Below are 26988 nucleotides of genomic sequence, written 5' to 3'. Positions count from 1 at the left end.
CTACCAAAGCAATAATGTCTCTTCCTGTTTACACAATTCATAGCACTGTAGCGGATGTGGCAGAATTAGCCTGAACCTTAATCAATTTAGTTAATATAAACTGTATAAATAATATAAAATGTAAATAAATAATACATGATAAAAATAAAACACTAGAAAATATTCTGTGTGTTTGTGTTATAATCATTATAAACATTTAAACAATGTAAATAAAATACTAGATATTTGTTGGCTACTTTTCGTGTTTTTTAACGTCGCTTTAATATAGGCTAGTTTCATGTCTAATAAAATGAGATAAGTGGATCTCTAGTAAATAATCGTGGAACAGATTTGGTTGTGTTTTTGAGTGATCATTTCTCGAGTCGGGCGTTCTCACGCTCACTCACAATGTCCTGATTCATAGCCTATGTGGAGTGGGTGTTTGACTTTGTAGAGTTGGCTTTTCTTTTTCGTTTTCAAACTCTACCAGGCGGAGGCGTTGTGCGACATAAACAAAGAGGTGAGCGCTTTAAGATTATTATAACTGCTTATTTATTTATATTTCTTAACATTGAGTAACGTTTTTTGTTTTTGTAAAAATCGACAATAAACCGCTTTGCTTTGTAAATTTAAATTGTAAATAACGTTACTTTGGACAGACATAAGTCTTGAGCGTTTCGTTACACCCACAGCGCGCTCACGCACTCTCCCAACATTAACGAAAATAAATTAAACTGTGGCTGTATTTTTAACCAGTCGTTGTAAAGATTTTATATCTTGTTATATTGTCTATATATTTAGTAGGTTAATGTGAGCAAATAGTTGGGTTTGACAAGTCGTGACGTGAGGTGATACAGTTGGTTAGCTATGTTGAGGTATCTAGCTCTTAGCATTGTTCTTGTTTTTTTACCGAAACCGAACAAAGATATTATATAATTATTGTACGGACAGTGTTCACTACATGAACTTTACAAAATCTTCTAAACGGTAGCTAACATTATTTGTTGAGGAAGACCGAGATTTGCCTTGCCAGCTGGTTTTAAAGTGCGAACTGTGACAACTTTGCTTGCTAATCAACTAACGTTAGCAACTTGGCTAACTAGTAAGAGGAAGAAATAGTGAGCCATCTTGGTGTTTGTGTGTGTAATCGCTGATTTCTGATTATTGGATTAATTATTTATTCCCTTATGAGTTGCCTCTGGAGCACTAAAATATACTTTGATCATATCTGATGTGATAATCAAAAGAAAACACAAATGTACACGACATTTTCGCTCAACAAGAACATCATCAGTGGTTTTAAAATGAACTGTTTGCTGCTGATCCAAATTGGAATAATTATGATAACGTAACAGCTTAACCCGAGATATTTATCCATCTGTTTTTTAATAGTTTGTGTGTGTGTGTGTGTGTTATGCATCAGACATGATTACAAATCTTTGAAGCAAGATTTGATCATTTGATCAAGATTTTTGGATGTGTATGTATATAGGTGAATGTACATTTTTTTTGTCAGCAGACTTAAATCATGAGCTTGATCCAGCCATTTTTATTTTTAATAAAAATAATTTATTTTTACAATCTAACAACACATTTGAGTTTTCTAAGTTCTCGATTAATGGTCATATAACATGCAGCTAAACAGATCATTTCCTTCCCCTTTTTATATTTATTTATTTATTTTTTGTATTTTTAAATAATTTATTTTAATTTTACTTGTTTTGACTTAATTACGTATTCGCTTTTTATCACAAACCCCAATTTGGGGTATACAAGAAAGTAAAATATGTTAAATTTGACTGGAATTGAAAAGTTAATTTTATCTTGAACAACATTTAGTTAAGTCAGCAAGGGTGGGTCTGCTTGCATTAAAAATGGGTAAGTTTTCTTTCTTTCTTTAAATGCAGTTCGTCTTTCTGTCTTGACAGGAAATGCATGACACACTCTTCCCTGTATTACAAAAAGCTGCGAATGAATTTTGCAATTAAACTTTTGTGCAATTGATTTATCCCGAGGATGTTATTGTTAGGATGTTATATTATATATATTAGTTTTAACACTTCTATGCATTACCACGTATTTCAACTTCTGTTAGTGTACGTTTTGAGTTAACAATACATGGTAAAGATCTCTTTAGATGTTTCCAAGTGGTAATCTGAAACGTCATTTTCATTTTTTCTACAGAAGAAGATGCACTATTACAGATATGAAAATGCAGAGGTCAGCTGTTGCTACAAATACCTCATGTTCAGCTACAACATTATCTTTTGGGTAAGTTAATGAGAATGTTTTTTTTCCACATGCACAATCGCACACAAACATGCCGTCACCTGCCAATCATGTTTTAATGGACAGCCCTTCCAGTTCTGACATTAGATAACATCTAGTACTGTGTCTGCCCTGCCTATCTTTTATGCCACTCTTGCTCAGCTATAATCTACAGACCACCACCAAATTTCATGTTTATTTGTTCCACTTAGTTTGACACCGTGTGCACAGATGTTTCACACTTTCTGACTGCATTTTCATCACATCATGTTAACACCCACAGCTGAAACTTTATACATCAAGAGAAAAAGTCAGCCTAATGACGTCAGGTTTCTATATACGTCAACAGGAAACATATTTACCCTGACATACTATTGCAATAGTTTGTGGTGTCCTGTATAAGGAAGCATGGGAGGAGTTCATACCAGATAACAGCTTCTAAACCGTTTTCCTGTTTTCAGTTTTAAACATGGCTCCTGAGAAACAAGTTTTGTTGTTACTGCACACTTTGTTATGCATATTTCATGCCATTTGTGTCCATTAATCAACACTTTATTGTCCATACTTTTAAATAAAGTGAAATAATTTGTATCTTTAGCATGTTCATACATTTTATACTCTACCGTTTAAAAGTTTGGAGTCAGGTCAGTAAGATTTCAATGCATTTATTAAAGAGGACATGTTAATTTGATCAAAAGTGAGAGTAAAATATTTAAAAAAATTTAATTTGAATATTGTATTCATCAAGAATAAATAGAAAACTCAATTTGTTAAAAATTAACACATTTTTTTAACAAATTTGTTAAATTTGTAAAAAAAAAACAAAAAAAAAACAATTTGTTAAGCGGAACAATGGTTTTCACCAAATCAGCATATTAGAATGATTTCTGAAGGATCATGTGACACTGAAGACTAGAGTAATGATGCTAAACAAATTCAGCTTTGTCATCACATGAATACATTACATTTTAAAACATAATAAAACAGAAAAGTTATTTTAAACTGTTATTATATTTCACAATATTCCTATTTTGTATTTTTGTACAGACTGTATTTTTGATCAAATAAATGCAGCTTTGTAAGTATAAGAGACTTTCTTTAACAATAAAATAAAATAAAATAAAAATCTTACAGACCCCAAAATTTGAAGTGTTTTTAAACTTTTTTTAGAAGTAGAAGTGTCTTGCTTGGTGTTCTAGAGTTTAGTCACATTTAGTCTCATTAATGCGTCATATGTTATAACCACACACTTAGTCGTTGCAGGTTTTTTGTCTGAACTTGACCAGTCTGATGCAACATGTCTTATTGTTTCCTAAACCTCTTCTGCTTATCAGCTAGCTGGAACAGCATTCATTGCAATTGGCTTCTGGGCCTGGAGTGAAAAGGTGAGTCTCTGTCTGTGAATGTCTTTCTTGTCTACTCTTTTAGGGTGTGTTTACACTTGTAGTTTGGATCTTTTGGACTGGACCAAAAAATAAAATAAAACATTTAGTCCTGGTTTCCTTAGTGTTCACTCTGTTATTTTTAAACACTGAACCTAATGATAAAAAAATAAGCTTTTATGGCGTTTATTTTGCAACTGAACTTGGATATACACACAAAACAATGTAGTGTGTGCTTGGCTGAATGCGTTGCTTTATGTGCATACAAATGGCAAATGATGGAGCTGACTTGTTGAGGAGTTTATAAAATGAGCAAAGGAATCAACACACTGGCAACAATCTTTCTGTTACACACACAAAGGAAGATCTGATGTTAGGAAACATGGTTCTGATGTCTGTACCGAACTGTGATGGGCAACATTGCGACTATGATGAGAAAAAATAGGTACGGTTGAGCATTCTGTCCTTTTTAGGGTCACATCTTGTTACATCATGTCCTGTTTTTGGTTAGTTTACATGTCTTTGGTCCGTGTTGCACTCATATTTTAGCCTTACCATACCAGAGTTTGTTTGAAAGTAGACCCAGACCCTGGACCGAGACCCATCTTTTCAGGTTCGGATGGCAACGTTCACAGAGCAATCACTCCAGAGTTTGTTTGAATCAAACCTAATCTGCCAAGTTTGAACACACCCTTAAAAAAAACTTTTTCTTAGAACTTGAGTTTCAAAAAATGAGTTTATGTGGCTGTGAAAACACATTCACAGTGGCTCAGGGTAAAACAACTAGTGAAAATGCTTTATTCCTTGATTTGCCCACAGGGTGTTTTATCAGATCTGACGCAAGTCACACGTCTACATGGTTTCGACCCAGTTTGGGGGGTGCTTGTTGTGGGCACAGTCACTTTCATTTTGGGATTTGCTGGTTGTGTCGGAGCACTCCGGGAAAACATCTGCCTCCTTAAATTTGTAAGTTCTCATTCTTTCGATGTGATACTGAGGTGCCATCACATAAGCTGGTTAATTTTGCATGTCTTGCAGTGCCAGACCTGTATAAGATAGGCACTTTATGATGTGTTAAATATAAATTCTTCTCAGACATAAAAATTCACAAATACTATTGATACTGTCAAAAGCGACTCTTTGAATTTTCACCTTGCTTGACTTTTTCTTTCAGTTCTCTGGAGTCATTGGCTTCATCTTCTTCCTGGAGCTGACGGCTGCAGTGTTAGCATTTGTGTTCCAGGGCCAAGTTAGGGAGTGGATCAACGAATTCTTCTTGGCCAATGTGAAGGCCTACAGGGAAGACATTGACCTGCAGAATCTGATCGACTCTCTTCAGAAGCTGGTAAGTTTGAGAGTTTTTAAATATATATCAATTCACATTCATTAGGCAAGGCAAGTTTATTTATATAGCACATTTCATACACTATGGCAATTCAAAGAACTTCACAGAAAGGAATTAAAATAATCATAAAATAAAAATAAATTAAAATTAAAAGAGATATATGGTATAGTTATAAAACACAGGTGTATCATATTTTGCACAGCTGCTTGTTTTTCTGTGAGATTTTCCTATGTGGATTGTACTATGCCTGTAGTGTTCTTTCGATGCGCCCAAAAAAATCTATTGGACGTCTCCAGTAGATCCGATTTTTCCCTAAAATCGGACAGGAGGAGCTCTAGGACTGACTCGAGTTCACTGCCTCGTCATTCCACACCCCAAAAATCCATTTGTTCAGAAGCTCTAAGAATAGAATCAATCCAGTCTTCACCCCACAAAACCTCAAGTTTGGATTTGAATGTGACTACTGTAGGAGCACATCTGATCTCTTCTGGAAGCTGGTTCCAGCTGCAGCTGGCATAGTAGCTAAAAGCGGACTCATCATGCTTAGTGCGAACCCTTTGTATTTAGCTGAGGTGGTCCTAATGATCTGAGTGATCTGTTAAGTTTATATTTAGTGAGCATATCTGCAATGTTCATAAAAAAGAATTGGAAAAAATCTAAGTCCAGGCACTCAGTAGGCACTCATACCTGCAATGCATTGTGGTCCCAGGCCATTGAGTGATTTATATACCAGTAACAATACTTTAAAATCAACCCTAAATGCAAATGAGTGCTTTCTGTTTACTCCACATGCTAACCACCACATACTTATTAGATGTGAGACTGTTAAAAACAAACTTCTGTGTCTTTTCGCCAATTTTTTTAATTAAATCAATGCTAAATTAAAACCATAAATAGGATGAAAAAGCCATAGATATTAAGGACTTGTAGAGAAGTTTTAAAGCTAGTACTGAACACATATGTCTTGGACTGGTTTTGAATTCATATCTTTTTTTTCTCAATATTTTACATTTTAAATTATTGTTAATGTAATTTGGGTAATTATGATAGCACAATTTTGACTGCTTACTCACCTTGCCTGTGCAGGGTTTTATTAAAAACATAATTTTGTTTTATTTACAGAATCATTGCTGTGGAGCTAAAGACCCCAATGACTGGAATCTGAATGTGTATTTTAACTGCTCACAGAGTCAGCACAGCAGAGAGAAATGTGGCGTGCCCTTTTCCTGCTGCATCGGCGACCCTGCCGTAGGTTCCTTTTTCCTTCACAGCATCCCTCCACAGAAAATAAAGAGTTCATCATAAAAAAATACTGTTTTAAAGAACGCATTGTGCTTTTAAGTCAAAGGACTTCCTTTGCTTGTTGTGGCCTTGAAATGCTTCAAGGAATAGTTTAACCTCATGTCGTTCTAAACCCTGACATCTTTGTCTGAGAAACTTTGCAGAATGTACTTTGTAATTGCATGGTTCAAAACATTATTCCGCATTTTATGGGGGAAAAAAAGTCATTTGGATTTAATGATTATGGTCTACTTTATGGGTATGAATTATCATATGCCGTAAAAAAACAAAACAATATAATTTGAGCACTGTAAAAGGTGTTGATTTTACAAGACAGCTTTTCACCTTGGCGCGTTTTGATATCATAAGATCTTGTGGCACAAGATCTCTCCACACCCCGAATACTATACTAGGCTATGTCTGGTTTTGGTTTAAATTACTTCGTGCATGGTTATTTATTTCTATCGTAAATGACTTTACAGCAATTGTAGGCCTCATTTTCATGATCCTGTTACTTTTCTTTACAGGATACAGTGGTGAACACGCAGTGTGGATATGATGTTAGATCAACTGGCACAGCGGTGAGTGCATATTGTTCAGCATTTTGTTCTTTGCCATTGTTGACAAAAGTTCTGCTTTTACCCTATAAACCTGAAGTGTAACGCTGACGGTACACCAAGCGAAACAAATTCATAATCAAATTACTAAGCAACCACTGAGTGGAATAAAACAAATCAATTCTTAACTCTGAACAAGTGCTGAGTAGTCACTCTAAAATATGGTGTACCGCTGGCGGGCGCCACATAGCTACGAAAACATTAATAATCATAATTTTTAAGAGTTATTAGCTGATAAAAAATTTTTCCCATAATTTTTGAAACACTTTTTTTGAACTACCGGTATGTACTGTAATATGTCAAAAACCTCATACAGGTTTCATATGCTGCTATGTAAAATGCTTTTTAATGAATTGCATAAATTTTACTGTCACTTATTTTGTGAATAAACAACACACTGTTTTATTTTTCAGTCTCAATGGAGCGATACCATTTATGTTAAAGGATGCATGATTGCTTTAGAGGAGTGGCTTCCACGTAATCTGTACATTGTGGCTGGAGTCTTCATAGTCATCTCATTGTTACAGGTATTGGGTGTGTTTGAAAAAAAAATTTATACTGCATGGAAAATATGTTTTACAGCTAGATGTCACCCACACAAAACAAATGATTGGAATTTCAGATTCTGTCATCAGATTGAATACAAATTGTAGGCCCTGAAAAGAAATCCTCTTCTGCATCCATGTAATGAGTATGTCTTTTTGAAGTGAATCTGAATCTAATGTTGTGTCTTGTCACTTTGCTATTAGATGGTGGGAATCTTCTTGGCAAGGACGCTGATTGGAGACATAGAAAAAGTAAAGTTTAATTATTACTGAGCTCATGTAACTGGAAGCGAGCAGGGCAATGTATGGAAAAATATGTGGACCTCCAGTTATTCTTTTTTTTTCATGGAGGACAAGAACATTTGTGGAAAAGAGGACTTGGGACTATTCACTTGGACCACCTTTTCAGCATTTCTAAAAACCACATATTGAATACGAAGCTGCCTAAGTTAATTTGGAAACTGTCACACGTGTGCCTTCTCTCTTCTACAAGTTTACCTCCAGCAGCCCACTCCAATGTTTTTTATTTTATTTTATATATGACCAACTTTAACATTTGTAATTTTGAGACCACTATTAACCAAGCTTGATATATATACTGGCCACAGAGTGGGACGATAACCTTTAAACTAACATAAATTGTAATTCTAATCATGAGAAGAAGCAGCCTAGTCAACCAAGCTTTAATTATTGAAACGTATCGGTATGGTCCTCTTACACATACTCAAATCTCGCTCTAGTTCAAAACCACAAACTGGAATGTCTTTTTGAAGCATGTTAATTTTTTCTTAGATAAAAGCATGCTAGTGATGATTAAAAAAATATACTATCTGGCCTCATAGTAAGAAGCGTAATAAAAGAACAATTGTAAAGCAGTTTTAACTGCAGTAAATACATTCCATTTTCTTAGTTCATTGATTTCAACTATTCATATTTATGCAGACAGTTAACATTTAACTAACTGCAAAGAGTGCAGAAGAAATATATCAAGATCTGACTAGACTGACTCGCGTGCAAACAGAACATATTGAGTACAGTCGGGTGGAAATGAAATTCCTGCGAGTCTAGAACAGAAGTGTCCTACATCACACAGGTTTTAAGCATCAGTATGCATCCTGTATTTTTACCCAATTTTAGAAATGTTTATTTCTACTCCGTTAAGGGTCATTTCATCTGATTGTCTTGCATTTGAATGTGCAAGCCTGGACTTGTGCAGACCTTTAGGAGTCACTGGAGTTTGATGCAAATCACCTTATGGTTTCTAATACTGATGTCAACATTGCCTTTGAGATGCCAACACTTACCTCCTTCTATTCTTGGTGACTTTATACAAAAAATCAGGTTGTGCCTTTTCTCTCGCATTGAAGGTTTTATCAATGTATTATACCATGTCTTAGCTAGATAGAGGTTTTATTCGTGTCAATCATTACACGTCAAATAATATTTACTTTTTGTGTTCTCAATTAAAAACTTGCCATTATAGCACAAACTAAAACATTAACATAACATTAACTTCACTCTTAGCCCAAAGACTTATACTTATATTTTCACAGTTCTATCATAGTATACTTGTATAATATGATGTCTGAAACTCTCAATAATGCAAAAAAGAATTTACGTTAAAAATGTAGAAATTGTTAATCTTTTCAATTCAGAGCGCACTATTTCATCCCTTTTTCTTGAGTGTCTGTCTATGACACTGTGTAGTGTACTTGATTTGAGTATTTACTAAAATGCAGTAGTTTCCCTGATTTTACTGCAAGAGCCTCCTTTTTAATGAAGGGATGTTTTTTGTCATTTTGTTTTTGAATGCGTGTTGTCTTTGTAAATATTATCTTTTCAGTGTTTTTATATTCAATAAAAAGTTTGTTAGCTATCAGTCAGACTCATTGCTGTTTGACTTGAACCTGGTTTGCTGGATTGTGAAGTTCATACCATCTTAGTCATGCTGCAAATCTCAAAGTTGGATTTTATATCAAATCCTATTTAAATGTAATTATGTAAAACCAGGTTCCTACTTTCTTTTGAAGCATCATGCCATTTTTGCAAAACACATTTTACAGTTCTACAACTAAATGAGAACTTGTCAGTAAAAAAACAATATAATTAATTCTGTCTTATGCTCACCAAGGCTGCCATTGTTTGATCAAAAATACAGTAAACAATAATGTGAAATAATACAATTTAAATAAACTGTTCTATTTTAATATATTTGAAAATGACATTTTGGTCTTTTTGTGAAGTTAATCAGTGAAAATTTAAAACAACTTTTATCGAAATGTAATTACTTTTCCACTTCAAAAAACAACATTCATTTGAGGCTGTATCTGTTGCATTGTGATTATGGAAGAATGACTGGAGCGATTAAAAGCAGAAACTTCCTGAGGGCTCAGTTATAGAAAATCACCTATGCCTTTAATCCTGGATTGACTTTGCCAGGGGAACAGGGAAAAATCAACAACAACAACAACAGTAAACATAAAATGAGCCTTTAAAATTCAGACTTTGCTGTCTGTCATGACATCTGAGCTCAAGACGGTCAGGTGAGACAGGCTCACTTGTTGAGCAAGCCTGTAGTGCGGTACATTAGACACAACGCTAGAACTTTTTTGTTACTTTTTCATGCAGCCCATACAACTACTAAAGCATCTTTTCTATATAGTAGCAGTGGCATTTTTCCTTTCAAAATGACTTATAGCACAATAATTACACGATTTTCTTGCTCAATTTGTGATAAAGCAGGACTGTTATCTGTAATTTTGCCTTTTCAGTCACTTCTACATTAGATTGAACACCTCTGACAATCAGTCCTGATTAAAAAGTCTTTCTGGCAGGGCAGATGGAATGGGATCATACTTAAAACAAATAAAAAAGGCCATCTGTAAGGTGATGTGCACATATTTTGCTGGGTCGGAAGTGTAGAAGACCTGTTTTCTTTAACTGTGGAAGGTACAGAACAACTATCTCCCGCATGGAAAAAGCTACAATACGCCTAAAGGATGGACAGAGGAAACCGTCTTTTCCTGTTGTTTTTAAATCAGACCTTCCCCAGTCACACTTTTTTCTTTTGATTTCTGTCTCTTTCAGTCCGCACAATGGTTTTTGCTATTTGCATCACATCCTATCCCAAAGAAGAGAAAATAATGGAACGGTTTCATATATATTTATGCTTGCAGTTGCACTACAGGAATGCATTGATTTACATGCATTAAAAACTACTAAAAATACACAAAAAAATGGAACACTAATGGCTTTTCAACCACAAAGACCACTAATCCATGTAAAACACAACATGTCACGTTTCAACTGCCAGGATCATATGGAGACTTATAGTAAATCTCTGAAATATTCGACAATGTTGTCAGCTACCAACAAGAGTAGTACTCTCAGCTTTATGTAACATATTTTACCACGTTTAAAACAAGGATTCCACATCTTTTCCTCAAAGATTAGCACAGAAAATGCAAAGAAAAAGTCTGGGGCCTGATCATAAGGCACTGTAAATCAGAGGCAGAACATGAGGACCAGAAGTCTTGTTCTATGATGTTATTTTTGACCATGTTCTTTGAAATGCAACGAAAACCCTGCTACATTAGCTGCCCTGCAGAGATTCGTCTTTGAAGTCTTTATCGTGCGAGGAGTCATGGGAAAAGCCCCCCGAAGTCCGCAGAGGGCCCGGTCCGCATGCAGGCCTCCAGCAGCAGCTCTTTCCCTGTAGTTGTGATGACTTCCTCCTGAGAATCGACAGATGTTGCCATTATCCAGAGTGCTGTGCACTCTATAGCGAGAGTAGGCAACAACATTTCTTACGGCTGAAATCATCATGCTGAAATCATCGCATGCAGTCATTCAATTTATTTTACATAAAATAGTGAGGGCAGACTGCTTTCCAACACTGCTTGTTTCAGGATAAATCTGAGTTGCTTTTGTATTCTGTGATTGCTATTGAATTCTATTTGTTTTTCTAGCTGAGCAAAACCTGTTGTAATTCTCATATATATATATATATATATGTTCACAGGTTTGCAACAGCGTTTTTAAATTTATTTTTACCATATTGCAGAGGCGTGAAATGGGAACGCTTTTTGACAGTTGTACAATGTCGCCTGCATTTGCATGTTACTAATGTCAGAGATTTCACAGCTTGTGACTCCAATTTTGACAGCATTTCAGACAGTGAAATCTGTATCCTTAGTTACATAGGGTATGCTGAAGAGATGTGTGAAGGTAAGCTCTTAGTTACTGAAAGTTGCCTTATTGCAGATTAGGTTACATTAAAGCATTTAACTAAAGAATTAGCTCTGACTTCTAATCCATTTCTCAAATATTCGTGTATCTGGGCATCAGGGCTTCTTCACAGTGAAAACATTCTTCTGGGGAATAATGGTTTTGCAAGTTTATTTCATTTTGATTAAATAGTCATTTCATCCAAAAACTTTTTGTTTTCTGTGTTCAAGGACAAACTTGCAAATGATTGACCTTTCTGAATGTTTCAGTCTGAATTGTGAAGTTATTCAGACGGATAGGCTACAGCAGGCAAAAATTAACATTTTCCCATCATTTACTCACCCTCATGCTGCCCCAGAGGTAGGCTATATTACTTGTCTTACATGATTTTTAGAAAAACTATCTATAGAGGGTTTTCACGACGTGTCATCAATCCGGAAGTCGGCCATTTTGGAGGCACAGAACAACAATGCCATTGAACTGAACGGACTTGCAAATTTGGCTGATTATTTCTGCTGAAAAATAGTCGAGTTTTGGTCTATACTAATCGGTCGCATCCGGAAAATACCTTTTGAGTTCTATAGACTGCCAAAATTACTGACAATGGCAAAGTTTTTTCAGTTCTGGCAGCTGCATTTAGGTTTCATCTGTTCAAATGATCTTGATGGAAAAATCGTGTAAGTATCACACATAAGCCTTTGCAATACTAACTGCTGGTTGGCCTACAAAGTAACGCAATACCTGCACCTCTCTATTCACAGGCTGCATCCAACCAAGTATTGTCAAAAATGGTCTAGTCTATGGAGGATTGTTCACTATAGCAGCAACTGTAACAGATGGCGTTAACGAGGGGGCAGTAAGGTTTGTAAAGGACTTTTTTAAGTTATATTTATCTGTCTGAAAACAAAACAGGGTTCACATCCTATCAATAAAAGTTTACATTGGTCCATTTCATAATATGTAAAAATGCATCTTAGTAAGATTTGTCAACATTTGAACTGCTTTAAAGTTTTTTTTATTTATTTTTTTATATTTGAATCATATTCCAAAATTTACATTTAAAAGTGTAATCTGAGAATTGCTCTCAAAAAATCCTGTTGTCACAGACACACAATGAAATCTGGGGAAGTGTAGGCCTCAAAGGATCCATCTGTTGTACTATCCATTACAAACGAGGGATGTATTTTGAGGCCGCATTTGAAGGATCCTTCTAATTGGAACAGCCTTTGTCACGCCGCTGTGACTCAGTCTGCCTTCGAATTCTGCCTTCAAAAGATGTAAACTCTGAATTGGGACACCGGCTCTATTTTCTAAACTCTTGCTAGGCTTTATTGTGAATGATTGATCAAATAATAAGAAAATGATTTTTCTATATTCTATTTTATTTTTCTATTCTTTTGATTGGTGATACATTTTTTTTTAATCTTTTACATTCTTGAAGTGAAACTCCATTTACACTAATATCTCAGAATAGCTTTCTAAAGTAGCTATTCTGCTCTCTTACCTTGTGGAAGTCAATGAGGTCAGCAAGGGTGGCATGACGGTTTTGGTCCACACCCAGAAAGCTGTAATAGTCCCCAGAAGCATCGATAAGGAAATGCTTGAAGCCGCTGGCTGTGCGATAGGACAGTGTGTAGCCCCATATCCTTTCACTGACCCGTACCAAGAAAGATCCCTCAGCAGAATTCATAAGAAGTCTTTCTGAGTCCTCTCGAGAAATGATACCTTCAGGATAAACATTCCAGTCAACTGTCAGTGAAGAGTTAATTACACTAATTAAAACTCCCCAAAACATTCACAGTGTTTTTTGTTAACTGAAGCACCTCAAAGATTTACCCTTGTGAAAAAGAAATACACTTTAGCATGCTTTTTAAAAGAGTACTTATTTTGGAAAGAACACACTTTAAAATAATTTACTTGATAACTGAGTTTTAATGAGATGTTATTTGCAATTAATTGAAATGTATTATAATTTTAATTATAATTTATATTGAATGCTAGTTGAACTTAAGAGTGTTATTTTTTTTTGTTGACATTCTCACGTGTTACATCTTTATATGTAATTTCATCATTACTTCCGTTGTATTTGAAATATGGTTAAAGTGGACAGCCGAATGTCCTGAAAAGCATTGATGGGAAAATAAATTTAATATAATTTCTATTTAAAATTCATAGTCATTTTATTATTTGTAATTACACATTTTTAATGAAGTTAAATGTAACATTAAATTACACACTACAGTTAAAATATAATCTATAACCAAGTAGATTACTTGTGCTTTAGAATGTTAGTCAACACATCAAATTAAGTGTACTTGTTAAGCATGATAAAAGATTATTAAAGCAATTATTCAAAATGTGTTAAAGTAAAACTTTTCACTTGGCATTAATACAAATTGCACTTTTCAAAAGTGTGTTAAGAAACAGCCATGAAAGTGTGCTATTTTTAAGTGACCTTTTATTTCATGTGTGCACTACAAATATGAGCACATCTCTTTTTCACAAAGGTAATGACTTTTAAAAAGGAGGTATTTGTGCACTGTTTCCATTGTAATCTTGTTATCTCTGTAATAGAGTCACCAGGTGCCAGGTGGAAAGTGGTATAGTTTGTTTTTCCATGTATCTGTACCAGCAGTGCTGGTGTAAATCAACACCATGGCTTGTGTATGTGTGTCAGTAAGTATGAATGAGTGTGCATTGGGTCTAGATATGCATCTATTCAGAATCACACAGGGGCTGTTTACACCTGGCCACTTCATGCGTTTTCTGTGATCGGATAGCTATACGATCGTGAAAAGGCCAGGTGCAAATGCCCTCCGAAACGCATTCGAGACGGATTTGATTCCGTTCGCCCAAACCACTTCAGGAGGTGGTCTAGGCCGCATTCCAGACGAAACTGGACAAGTGTAAATGCATCTGGTTGTTGAAACCACATATGTTAATTTTACTCCTCCCAAAAATGCTAAAAAAATAAACGTGTGAGAGCGTGTTATAGGCTATATGTCATGTTATCGTTAGAGACACGCATCACCTCAAATGAGCAGACCAACGTGCCGAAAATCAAAGTGAAAGTATGCCACAGACGCTTAACACACAATCATCTTCATTAAAAGTAACAAAACGATCTTACCAGTTCTGTTAACACTCTCTCTTATTCCTGTCTTTGGTTTTGAAATTAGCTGATGATCAATAAAATGCAGCAATATCTGCTGCTTTCGGTGACGTGCATTCCATTAAATCTGCAGTGGTAGTTGAAGATCGGATTTATATCCGTTTTGCGAAAACACAATTATGTGACCAGGTGTGAATGGAATCCTTTCGATAAATCCGATAGCTATCCGATCTGAGAAAACGCATAAAGTGGCCAGGTGTAAATAGGAGATGGTTCTCACTACATAACATGAAATCCACGAGGAAGAGTCGGATCCAGATCCAACTCCTCCCACCTTACATATACCTAAACCTACCCAGCTCCACCTCCTGATCCCTAAACCCACCCCTAAACCTACACAGCTCCACCCCCTGATCCCTAAACCCACACAGCTCCACCCCCTGATCCCTAAACCCACCCCTAAACCTACCCAACTCCACCCCTGATCCCTAAACCCACCCCTAAATCCACACAGCTCCACTCCCTGATCCCTAAACCCACCCCTAAACCTACACAGCTCCACCCCCTGATCCCTAAACCCACCCCTAAACCTACCCAACTCCACCCCCTGATCCCTAAACCCACCCCTAAACCTACCCAACTCCACCCCTCGGATCTAGGCCCGACTCCACCCCCTGATCCCTAAACCCACCCCTAAACCCACACAGCTCCACCCCCTGATCCCTAAACCCACCCCTAAACCCGCACAGCTCCACCCCCTGATCCCTAAACCCACCCCTAAACCCACACAGCTCCACCCCCTGATCCCTAAACCCACCCCTAAACCCACACAGCTCCACCCCCTGATCCCTAAACCCACCCCTAAACCCGCACAGCTCCACCCCCTGATCCCTAACCCCACCCCTAAACCGCAAAGCTCCTCCACCTGATCCCTAAACCCACCCCTAAACCTACCTAACTCCACCCGTCAGATCTAGGCCTGACTCCACCCCCTGGATCTTGCGTACTGCAATGAAATGCTACTGGTAAACAGCCCCACAGTCTGATGTATGGCCCACATTCTGTTGGAATTTCTGACACTCATTTAACCAGGAGTCACACACTGTAACCCAATCAAACATGACAAAGCTGCTGCAGGACTCACAACGCCAGTAATTAGCCAAGCAAAACCTTTGAATTATTGAGCACTCCCCTCATTTTCTCTCTACTGCCTGTCCGTGTACAAGTAGAAGCAGACACAACACAACTGCTCTCCATCTGTTGGTCGGCCAGTTTCTGGTTTCAAAACAAGGCTGCATATTCCATACTCCATTTCTCTCTCCTTGTGGATCTGGGTTACAGTGTGTACAAGAGGCTAAAAGGGCAGAGCGCTTTTATCTGCTTGAGTGGTGATATAATCTTTCTGGGTTGCTATACCCATGATTCCCATTTGCTTACAGCCCAGTAATCTTCAGCCAAGTTCTGCAATTAATGCTATTTTTGTTCCATAGAGTTTATGTTTATCAGTTTATCAGGTGATAATGGATTTTAATGTATCGTATGACCGGAGACACCAGAGAGGTCATTAAGAAACCTTACCATGGAACCATGGGGCGATAGTATTGCCGTTCCTTTCATGTCCCGCCTGTTTTGGTTTCTGCTCTTCAGTAAACCAAAGAATAACCAATTCCCTGGAGCTGGGACGTGGTGTCCGCAACCATGCAGGGCTAATGGGAAAGGAGAGCTCTAATTACAGAACTACACAGTTCTTGATATGGTGCATAAACCTTTGAAAAGACAGCTCAATCCAGCCTAAGTTGGTTTGCTGGTCTCCCAGCCTGCCTAAAAAGGCCAGGTCACTTATTCATCTACAGAATGGTTACCTGTCCAGTAGTGGTTGTGTTGTGGTTGTACTATGCCTGCGGCTTTGTCTACGGCGGTACAAAGGAGGTTCTGCACGTTGAATGCCGGGCCTTGGTTTGACTTCATTGCTTGAGACAGGACAAGCAGATGGTTCAATGAAAGTACTGTGTCTCCGGTGGGATTGTTTCTGGAAGTTCCCACTCAGGCCAGCCACGTGACCTTTCTCTATGGCCCGTAGTGACTGACGCTTATACTCATCTCTTGCCCAGCGAGCCTTCCTTGTCATCTCCTCATCAGCTGCTTTGGAGCGGCGTACTAAAGAGGATGAAGAAGAAAGAATAGATGTTTAGTTTAGAAACATATCTATCTATCCATCCATCCATCCATTCATCCATCCATCCAATATCTATCTATCTATCTATCTATCTATCTATCTATCTATCTATCTATCTATCTATCTATCTATCTATCTATCTATCTATCTATCTATCTATCTATCTATCTATCTATCTATCTATCTATCTATCTATCCATCCATCCATCCATCCATCCATCCATCCATCCATCCATCCATCCATCCATCCATCCATCCATCCATCCATCCATCCATCCATCCATCCATCCATCCATCCATCCATCCATCCATCCATCCATCCATCCATCCATCCATCCATCCATCCATCCATCTATCTATCTAATCTTTTTTCCTTTTTCAGATTTACACAACAGGATGAAGCTCAGAGAGGTAAACATATACCAATTTTGTAGATGGAAGAAAAATAAATAATAAACAGAAAAAGGGTTTGACAGATGAAAATTCATGTGAAGAAATAATATATTCACTCACATTGTTCCTCCCACTCTTTGTCACGTTGTTCATTTTTTTTTTGTTCATGCTCAAGGGACATATATAGCTCCTTCGCTCTTTTTTCCTCTGCACGTCGTATTTCCTCCTCTTCCCTCTGCCTCTCCTCTTCCTCTTGTTTCTGCGTGAGTAATATGGAAAGGTTTTTTTTGTGTGACAGAGAGAGCATGTTGTCAAATCATATGCACCTCAGTCCTCACTTAGTCTCAGTATGTGTTGTTGGGTCTTGCAGCACTAATGAATTAGCACCAGTGGCTCATTAGCTGTGTTGAAATGGAAATCATTTGGTTTAATAATTAATCCTCGAGGAAATTATGACATGTAGCAGCATGGTTGTTTGAGATACTTAAGCTGTGTAATTATTGACACAAGGTAATTACTAATGAGGAGCTGAAAACAGACACCCCTTGACAAGACCACTAGAGTCCAAAAACTTGAGTGCAGTTAATATTGTTTATTCATTAATATTGCAATCTATATTGTGAAAAGCACTTGACTTGACATTCTGTTTAGTACAGAGTTTTTTTCTTTGAGTTTGCTGACTTACTCTATAGATAAATATGTTTATCTAATATATATATATATATATATATATGTATATATATATATATATATATATATATATATATATATATATATTAAAGTGCTTTTCATATAGCTAAAGCACATCTAAAAGCTAGACAGCTACCCTATTCTTTTCACTTTTCTCCACTATTCTGTTGTGTCTCGATAGTCTTTTAAAAGTGTCTTAAGGAGTATTGTGAGAGAAACACTTCAAAGTTTAATGACTCAGCAATTTTCAGTAAGAGGGATGATATGTGGGCTATGATAAATGAGCTCTTTAATATTTGACAAGTTTCTTTAGAAGGTCTCATTACCAGGCCACAAATCAAGGATAACCATCAAGGCCTCTTTGGGAATCTGCAGCGTAATAATTTGAAAAATGGTCGTGCCTCCACCTTTGTCTGCCCCGACTCCTCCTACGTTCTGCCGTTTTCTTTTTCTTCCTCTTTGAAAAGATAATGCAATCAGTGCAACTTCCGTATAACCAATCTTGCAGTTGAAAGATGCCTTTAGGATGTAATCTATTTAAAATTAATTGACTTCTCCCCTCACTTTCTTGCAGCCAAACAAATTCTCGTTCTTATTAAGTTGATATGCTTTTTTGCTTGTAGAATTTTCAAGCATCTAGATTTTGGGTCAATGACATCATCTTAAATGCAAATTCATTTATACAATAGGCAGGCATGTGACTGTATCAAATTTTCATATCACAACAATGGCCATCGCCTTTTAAAATATAAAGTACTAACTATCACGATGTAGTTGCAAAAAAGGTGTTGTCATTCTAATACAAATTTAATCTTTTTTTTCTTATAACAAAAAGAGCTCTGAACATTTAAGTACATAAAAAATTGTATAAAGTAAACAAATATAATAATTTGTAAAAATATTACTTTAAATATATTACAAATAAAAATAAAGGTTCTTTATTGGCATCAATGTTAACACAATGAAGAACCATTAACAACCACAGAATCTTTTCAAAGCACAAAAGGTTCTTTAAAGTGGGAAACAAATCTTTAGATAATTACTGTAAAATGTAAGATAATTATAATGTAAGAAAAACAAATTTTCATTTTCTTGAGCCCTCCTATTTCTCACTGGCCCTTTTACACTAACGGGACTTCTACTTTTCACAACATCAACCAAAAACAGCCTCAGCTTTGTGTAATACATTTTCTGTTTCATTCAGCCTTAGAGTGGGAAGCAACTAAGACTATAACATGACAAACAAAAGTACATACATGGACTGTTTTGGAGAACTAGAAAAACACTCAGCCCTAGTTTTTGTCGTTGATGCAGCAAGTTGCCCTCCTGTTGGTTTCAGATTGAGTATTGATTGCCTGGCTGGTTTCCTCATTGTTCTCTGTCTTTCAAAGGGAGATAGAGAGAATAGAAGTACAGAGGGCCTACCTGAGCAGTCGTTCCACACACTTACCTAAATCATTTACAGAGAGATTGGTGGAAAACAACATCCACCAAACAAATGTTGGGCCCTAAAGGTGTACATCAGTGCAGATCTCCTACAAGTAATTGATCACTTGGATTGTTTTGTGACTCCCACAGCTAAGTTAGTCCCCAGAATCTCTATTCTCTAGCAGTTAGTTTGGATCATTGTGGAACGCTGGCAACCATTTTCGTCTCGCTGAAGCCAATTAGTGCATTATCATTGTGCAGCACAGTTAGAAGTTTGAGGGGTTTGTTGATCAATCACCTTTAGTTTTTCTCGTATAACTTCCTCTTCCTGTTTGGCTGCCTTTCTGTCCTCGGCTTCTTCCTTCCACTTTCCTGCAACTAAACGTGCTTTTTCCTTTGCAATGGCATCTCTGAACTTTTGCTTTATTTCTTCTTCTTTTTTTCGCCTTGGAAAAAGCCACAAAAAAAAAAAAAAATTAGGTGCAAAATCTTTTTCAGAATCATTTCTGGATGATTTTGAAGGATTTTGTTTTATGTTTTCTTTGGAAATCAGTTTCTAATCTGGTCGAAAGATACAGATAAACATCATGCAATTGCTCACAATCCTCACCACATCTCTTGGGCTTCTAGCTGAGCCTGTCGCCTGGCTCTCTCTTCCATCAGCTCTTTGACAATCACCTCATATGGTTTGTCTCCAGGGGCGTCCCCCATAACCCAGACCCAAACCTCACCATCTTTGCCTTGCAGCCACTGAACACCTTTCCTGTTTTCTGGAAACAGTGATAAAGGCAGATGTGAAAACCAGCTCTGATAAACTCTTTCAAAAGACAGTTCACCCAAAGATGAAAATGCTGTTGATCAATGTTATATCGAAATTAAAGCCTAATGAAATCTGTTTATATGGATTGTATTGGATTACAAAACAACATTTTCATTATTGGGTGAAATAACCATTTAACCAAAGAGTAATTTTGTACTGGCTGCCTTGCTGCCTATGGCCTACAGAGCTAGCTGACTTCTAAGGGACCATCCAAATACTCAAAGAACTTCACAAGTGACAACACTTTACAGAGGCAGCAACACACTAATAAAGGAGATTTGATGCACATGGCACCCTTTAGAGTCAATAACACGCTTCGGTTATGAGTATGTTTAGGTCTGGGGTAGTGTTAGGGTTAGACCAATAGGGGGCGCCTTCTGGCCCATGTGTATCTGTGTCTCATATTGATGCAAAAGGGTGCCATTTGCCTCGGATGTGGACGCGATTTCAAAAGCGTCACCTATATGATGCCTTGGGATCATGAGACTGGGCTGATCCACCAGCAAAGTGAGGTAGTGAATACTGTTTTCGGTCCAAACCTCTTCTCCGTTTCAATTGAGAAAAGCACACATTTAAGATAAGCTTTAAAACCAATTTTTCAGTAGTACTACAGCACAACCTGAGTGTATATTAGCACCGTTTGTTGTTTGCTTTTGGGATCTGATAGAGTGTTTGGACCCGGAAACATCAAACTTAACTTATCTGATTATGTATAGGGTTAAAGATTTCCTTGCCGGACCCACCGTCTCTCCTCTCGGGACTGTCCCAGCTTCCCTCTTTGCTCTCACACTCCGTCCATCGTCGCACCTGCTCCTGACGTATTTTGTAGAAAAGAATCTGCCTCTGTTCCTCATTAAGTTCAGCCAGAAGCTCTGGATCTACAAACATGTCTCTCAAGATCTGTTGCATCATTCTGAACTGCCAGAGTCTCCTCTCCAGGAACACGCTGGGAGAACTGCCAGATATATTTGCAGCAGAATTCTTTGAGTCAAACAAGGTGAAGTGTTAACTACCACATCAGCATGCTTGCCTGGAACAGCCTGCAACTTTTTACACCTATAAAACGTAACTGATTCTTCAACAGCAAATGCCCTGAGACAGTTACACAGTTCCCACTTTATTTATATTGACTTTTATGTGTTAGGCACTGTTGGTTTTAGAAGAATTTCTTAGTGAGTTGTGGCAAAACATTTTGGAGGTTGTATACAGAATACAAAATACTGTTTAAAGGGGTCATGAACTGGCTTTTTAAATTTTATTATATTGTTGTCTGAGGTCAACTTATGACGTTCGCTTGGTTTTTGCATTCAAAAACATCAAAATGAATAAGTAATAAGCTATTTTGTACCCAAGTTGTGAGCCTAGCTGAAAAACGGTCGGTCTTTTATGGGCGTGTCGTACTGAAGACTTGGAAGTAAACGCCCACTGCTGCGAGTGGAGAACAGTTTTGCATATTATAATGAGTTTAACTCACCCGTCGGTGTACGTGGGGGAAAACGTCCAATGTTGTAAAATGACAACCGGATTCGCCCATAGGCCTACGTGTTCGACCCAGAGTCCATGTGTTGCACAATTCTAAGACGGCACAGCACTGTTCTTTACTCTTAATCGTTCTGCAAATTTGGTCCCTGTCCAACTTTTTTGAGGTGTGTTGCAGCCATCAAAATCAAAATTTGTTTGGTCAGTGAAAACATTGGAAAACGTTTCTTTGTACTTTTGTCAGCTAAAAAATGGGTTAAATAGAATGAACAAATCACAATTTCTTGATTTTATTGCATTTTACAAAATGTCCCATCTTTTTCTGATTTGGGGTTGTAGAAGTTGACATAAGCTGTAAACTTCCATCCAGTTCTTCCCCGTATTCTACCCTTTTATTTTTATTTGTCAGTGTCAGATGTTGTTTTCTCTAAAAGGCCCATATCTCTGAGTCTTGGATAAAGATGGTCTGTTCAATGAGGCTGGCAGCTGAGCTCCAGTCAGGGGTCTCTTTCTCAAATTAGAGAGTCTGATGTGCCTGTCCTCTTGTTGATGTGCATCTGGGCCATTCTCTTCTTGTTCTATTTCGCTTTGATCCAGTTTCTTTTCGTCTTTTATGATAGTATATTTAAGAGCCTGCCTCTCTTAAAAGAATAGAGTACAATTTTTAAATTTGACATGATTTGTAAGAAATACAAGTGTACTTGCACAGCTGAAAAATACAGCGAAAAAACACAGGTGCTGCAACAATCTAAAATATATGAAAAATAATGTGTATTTTAAACATTCAATGAATTCAATATAAATTAATTCCACATGTAATAAATGCTGTAAAAGTAATATTGACGTAAATAAAATTGTGAAACATGACCTCGAACATTTTGATTAATTAAAAATAACATACAGTACCAGTTTCCTTCAAATATATATTTGAAGTCTTAGTGATTCCAAACTTTCAGCCCATTATCACCCCCAAGGCGTCACCTGACTGACGCTTTGGGAAGCATTTGACCATGCTTCAATATCTGACGCTTTAGGCGCCCTTTAGCGTCAGTTTAACACAGTCTCATCCCAAAAAGTCATATAACTGACGTTTTGGGACGTATTTTGACCATACGTCAATATCAGCCTTTTTAGGGCCCCCTTAAACGTCGGTAGATGGCGATCCCGGGCCGTCATACAACTGACGCTTTACCTTTAACGTCAGTTAGGTGACGGGTTAGGTTTAGGGTTAGGTTTAGGTATGGGGTAGAGTTAGGATCCCAGAACCTCATCTACCGACGTTTAAGGGGGCCCTAAAAAGGCGAATATTGACGTATGGTCAAAAGACGTCCTAAAACGTCAGTTATATGACGTCTTGGGGTGAGACCGGGTTCGTCAGTTAGATGACGCCCTGGGATCGCGTGTACCCTACCCCCACCCCATACCTAAACCTAACCGCGTCCTCTAACTGACGCTTTCCTTTAGCGTCAGTTAGATGACGCCGTAGGATCGCGTCATGTAAGTGACGCTAAAGGGTGCCTAAAACGTCAAATATTGAAGCATGGTCAAAGGTGACGCCTTGGGGTGAGAATGCGTTGAAACTTTTGAACAGTAGTGTATTTTTAAGGAGCTCATTCCACTGTATTATTTTAATTTATCAGAATACAGGTATCTCACACTATTAGAATACAAGCACCCCTAAAAGCGAATACAAGTTTGTCTCATGTTATAAACTCTTAACAGAAAATTCAATTGCTATTGCATTCATCTGCTGTCTGTGTTCCTAGGTCACTCTTTTTCTACATTATTCATTTTACTGACCTGCTCTGGCTCCTTCAGATCCCTCTGTGTCCTGCCAGCATGTAGCTTCTCGCTGTGTCATTGAAGAGTCGAGCACAACCAGATGAGCGCTGATGAATACACTGGTGCAGTATTGTGCCCCATCAGATCCATGATGAGGGTTTGTTTGGTTGCATCTGTTGTGATGGGTCTCTGTTATGATGTGCGCTCCGAAGGTCAGAAGTTTCCCACAGGTGAATGGACAAGGGCTGTTGTCAACCTATAATGCAACTAGATCTCCCTCCCTCGCTCGCTTTCTTTTGGTCTCACCTCGGTAGGTACACAAATAGACACACACACACACACACACCCAGTGAGCGAGAGAGAGAGATACTGCTAATGTAATTAGAAACCTCTCTGTTGTCCTATCTAGGGTTCATCTGAGCCCATTGCTCTCTTCATTAAGCCGGTCCTCCTGTGGTACAATGCTAATGCTTTTGTAAGAGAAAATTGAATGATTCTTTAAGCTATTTAATTAAATGTAATGCTGTCGACTTCACTGAGATGAATTGTTTTGTATAAATTATTAATTTGTCTCTTTATGTTGTTCCTTCCTTATATTTTCTCTGTATTTAATCCCCTTAAACACAGAGTGAACAAAGCAAATCCTTGTGAATTTAAACTAATATCTGTAAATCTGTCTGCATGTGTGATGGTGTATTTTAATTTTATCTTAGTGTTTTAATGTTCTCAGCTGGGCACCACAAACAACCACATGGTGCATAATTTTCTTTCTCTCTCCGTCCTTTATCTTTCTGTCTCAAGGTTATCATTCCTTTTCAAAAGAACCTTGAGGTTTTTTTTTGTACAGCCTCAGTGAATGTTAAATGGTAGCATTTAGCTTTGATTTTTTTCAAATAATAGTCTTTATTTTTATTGTATATTTTGTTTTATATTCAGATAACAATATAAGTGTATTTCTCATTTGAAACTCCCCTAACATATACATATTTCTAAAATATTTAAATTTAATTTTCTTTTAATCAGACTGTCTACGTTCAAGTTTTTTTTTTCTGTAAAGCAATGTTTAACACTGACCGTATAATCAAATTTATCGCATTAAACATTCTTAAACAATTGATTATTATTAGTTTGTGTACATATTTGCAGATATTTCATGACATTTTGAATCATATGTGTATATTTCTACTTGCATGCTTTTCATTTTTCATCTTTATGGATGTTATAAATACAGACAACTTTAAAACAATACCAATACTTTCTGGCTGACGAATTTCTTTTGGATTACCACACTACTGCTTTCCACTTCAGTACTTTTTACAAAGTCAATTTATCTCCCAGCAAGCGTAAGCCCAGGCATTAAGAATGATTGTTTTACCTCCTTGTTCAGCTATAATGACACATGAGATATGGACTAGCAGAATTGAATGAGTGGGTAAATGTGTTGCACCATCTGTGTAATTGTGTATGTGTGTGTATCTCTAGATGTGAGTGGACAAAATCGATCAAGTGCTATTGGACTTGTGGGCCACTGGAACCAGAAGTTCTCAGTACAAGTAAGAACCCTTGGACTCGGGGATTTATGTCTAAGCCTTCTTGTTTCTCTTTGAGAGGTTTCATGAAACTCCCATTATTAACTTGTCTGAATTGATGGGTGGTTTTGCCAAAGTCAGCATATCATATGTTTGTACATTTTGTAATATAATATCAAAAATGCTATTGTCCATTATAGAGCGCAGCAATGATGATTTTATTCTGCAGGCTGATCTGAAACACAAATAGGCTTTTTGTTGTGCACAACACAACGACATTTATAGAGAAAACACGTTCACAACACATCGAAATGAACACAACGGAAACATGCCATATCACAATGGAAATAAGCCACAAGTGGCTTGATGAGGCTTGATGCAGTGGAGAGATGAGGTTATTTTGGGCTCTTGATAATCTTTTTAAATCTTAATTTCAATTGTTCCTATTATGTCTATATTTTCACTCTAATCTATGTATATATGCATTCTCATCCTAGGGCATCATAGAGTGACATTTTTGAAATTTCGTCTAAATCCAACACACATGGCACCCTTTAGCGTCAATATAACATGTACAGAGCTTTGTTCGATTATGGTAAGTTTAGTTCTGTGGTAGGTTTAGGGTTAAACCACTAGGAGGCGCCTTCTGGCCCATATATATCTGCGTCTCATATTGACGCTAAAGGGTGCCATGTGCGTTGGATGTAGACAAAATATCAAAAGGGTCAGTATATGATGCCTTGGGATGAGAACAGGCTGGTATATAATATTATTTTACCTATCTGTGTGGATTTTTTTTTTTTTTTTGTCATTTCATCCCGTTTAAGTTGTATTTTTGCATCTGGGCCTAAATGTGGAAATGAGAGCAGACCTGATAAGTGTACATCACATTTGTTTTATAGAGCGTAAACAAGGGTGACTCTCACACTAAGAGGCTGATTACACTTGTTTTATATCAGGTATGTTTTCTATTATAATGTTTGATTTGTCCTCTTTGCATTGGTGATGCAGAGTAAACGAGGGCGACTCTCACACTAAGAGGCAGATTACATTTGTTTTATATCAGGAATAAAGAATCAGTGAAACCACTGAATTTTCTCCTGTTCTTCTCACACCAATAAAAAAAAACACAGAAAAGAGACCAGTTACACCTTCAAAACATGTCATCCCTTCAGTAATCTAGACTTTTTAAAATGATTTTCTTCATGCTTTTGAACACAAGGTACGTATATATATATATATATATATATATATATATATATATAAAACAGACAGGGGGCAGTGTTGAGCTAAAGTTGAGATGGCAGTTAGAGAATAGTTGGTTTCTCAAAACAACACCAATCAAGAACAAGGCTTTCAAACAAGAAGGACCAATCAGAGCCAAGGCTGTCGCAGGCTGCTTGGCATTGGTCTACCTGTCGGTCACAGTCTGCTGTCAGGCTTTGACTAATGGTGTCTGCCAGTCTCGTATTCACGCTCTGTGTTGCTCACACTGCCTTCATGACTCTATTCTTTCTCCTTTATGTTTCTTTCATCCCTTCAGTGACTCGTCACCCCACCACCACCACCACCAAAAGCACATTTTTATCCACCTCTCTGTCTTCCTACTTAAATTCCTATTCTTATTCCTTTCTAGAGCTAATTTATGTAACAGATGGTAATAAAATCCCTGCTTTTTTCTAATTAAGGAATTAGAGATGAGTGGGAAAGCTCAATGGTGAAGTGCAGAAGAAATATATCCTCCCTCAGACCGTCTCATGGACACAATCTCCTCCATGTTTAGAGACACACACAGCCCAGCCTACCTGCAATGCCCACGTTGCCTTGGGCTACGCACAGCAGCACATAAATTAACACAACAATGAGAGTCTTCTGTGAGTGCATCTGTTGCACACTGGGCAGAGGGATGAAGGTTGTATGGATCAGAGACAACAA

The 26988-nt window shown here is 37.3% G+C and overlaps 2 protein-coding genes across 2 annotated transcripts; one reads left to right on the top strand and one right to left on the bottom strand.

Annotated features, from left to right (window-relative positions):
• Nucleotides 1-359: 359 nt before the first annotated feature.
• On the top strand, nucleotides 360-7920 carry tspan14 (tetraspanin 14). The gene is made up of 9 exons (XM_039672995.2): nucleotides 360-499; nucleotides 2164-2250; nucleotides 3582-3632; nucleotides 4449-4595; nucleotides 4804-4974; nucleotides 6097-6222; nucleotides 6783-6836; nucleotides 7286-7399; nucleotides 7622-7920. Exons 2-9 carry the CDS (start codon nucleotides 2170-2172, stop codon nucleotides 7688-7690), a joined length of 813 nt encoding a protein of 270 aa, XP_039528929.1. The 5' UTR covers nucleotides 360-499; nucleotides 2164-2169; the 3' UTR covers nucleotides 7691-7920.
• A 3038-nt stretch (nucleotides 7921-10958) lies between these two features.
• Nucleotides 10959-23615, bottom strand: sh2d4ba (SH2 domain containing 4Ba). Its single transcript, XM_039672993.2, has 9 exons — nucleotides 23543-23615; nucleotides 21007-21218; nucleotides 20054-20213; nucleotides 19742-19889; nucleotides 17446-17584; nucleotides 16619-16913; nucleotides 16335-16462; nucleotides 13149-13369; nucleotides 10959-11151 (listed from the first exon to the last, which is right to left on the bottom strand). Exons 2-9 carry the CDS (start codon nucleotides 21173-21175, stop codon nucleotides 11059-11061), a joined length of 1353 nt encoding a protein of 450 aa, XP_039528927.2. The 5' UTR covers nucleotides 21176-21218; nucleotides 23543-23615; the 3' UTR covers nucleotides 10959-11058.
• Nucleotides 23616-26988: the final 3373 nt, after the last annotated feature.

The sequence above is a fragment of the Pimephales promelas genome, chromosome 11, assembly GCF_988280905.1.
Source record: "Pimephales promelas chromosome 11, fPimPro1.hap1.1, whole genome shotgun sequence".
NCBI classification, from domain to species: domain Eukaryota; kingdom Metazoa; phylum Chordata; class Actinopteri; order Cypriniformes; family Leuciscidae; genus Pimephales; species Pimephales promelas.
This window is presented reverse-complemented; position numbering and strand designations above follow the sequence as displayed.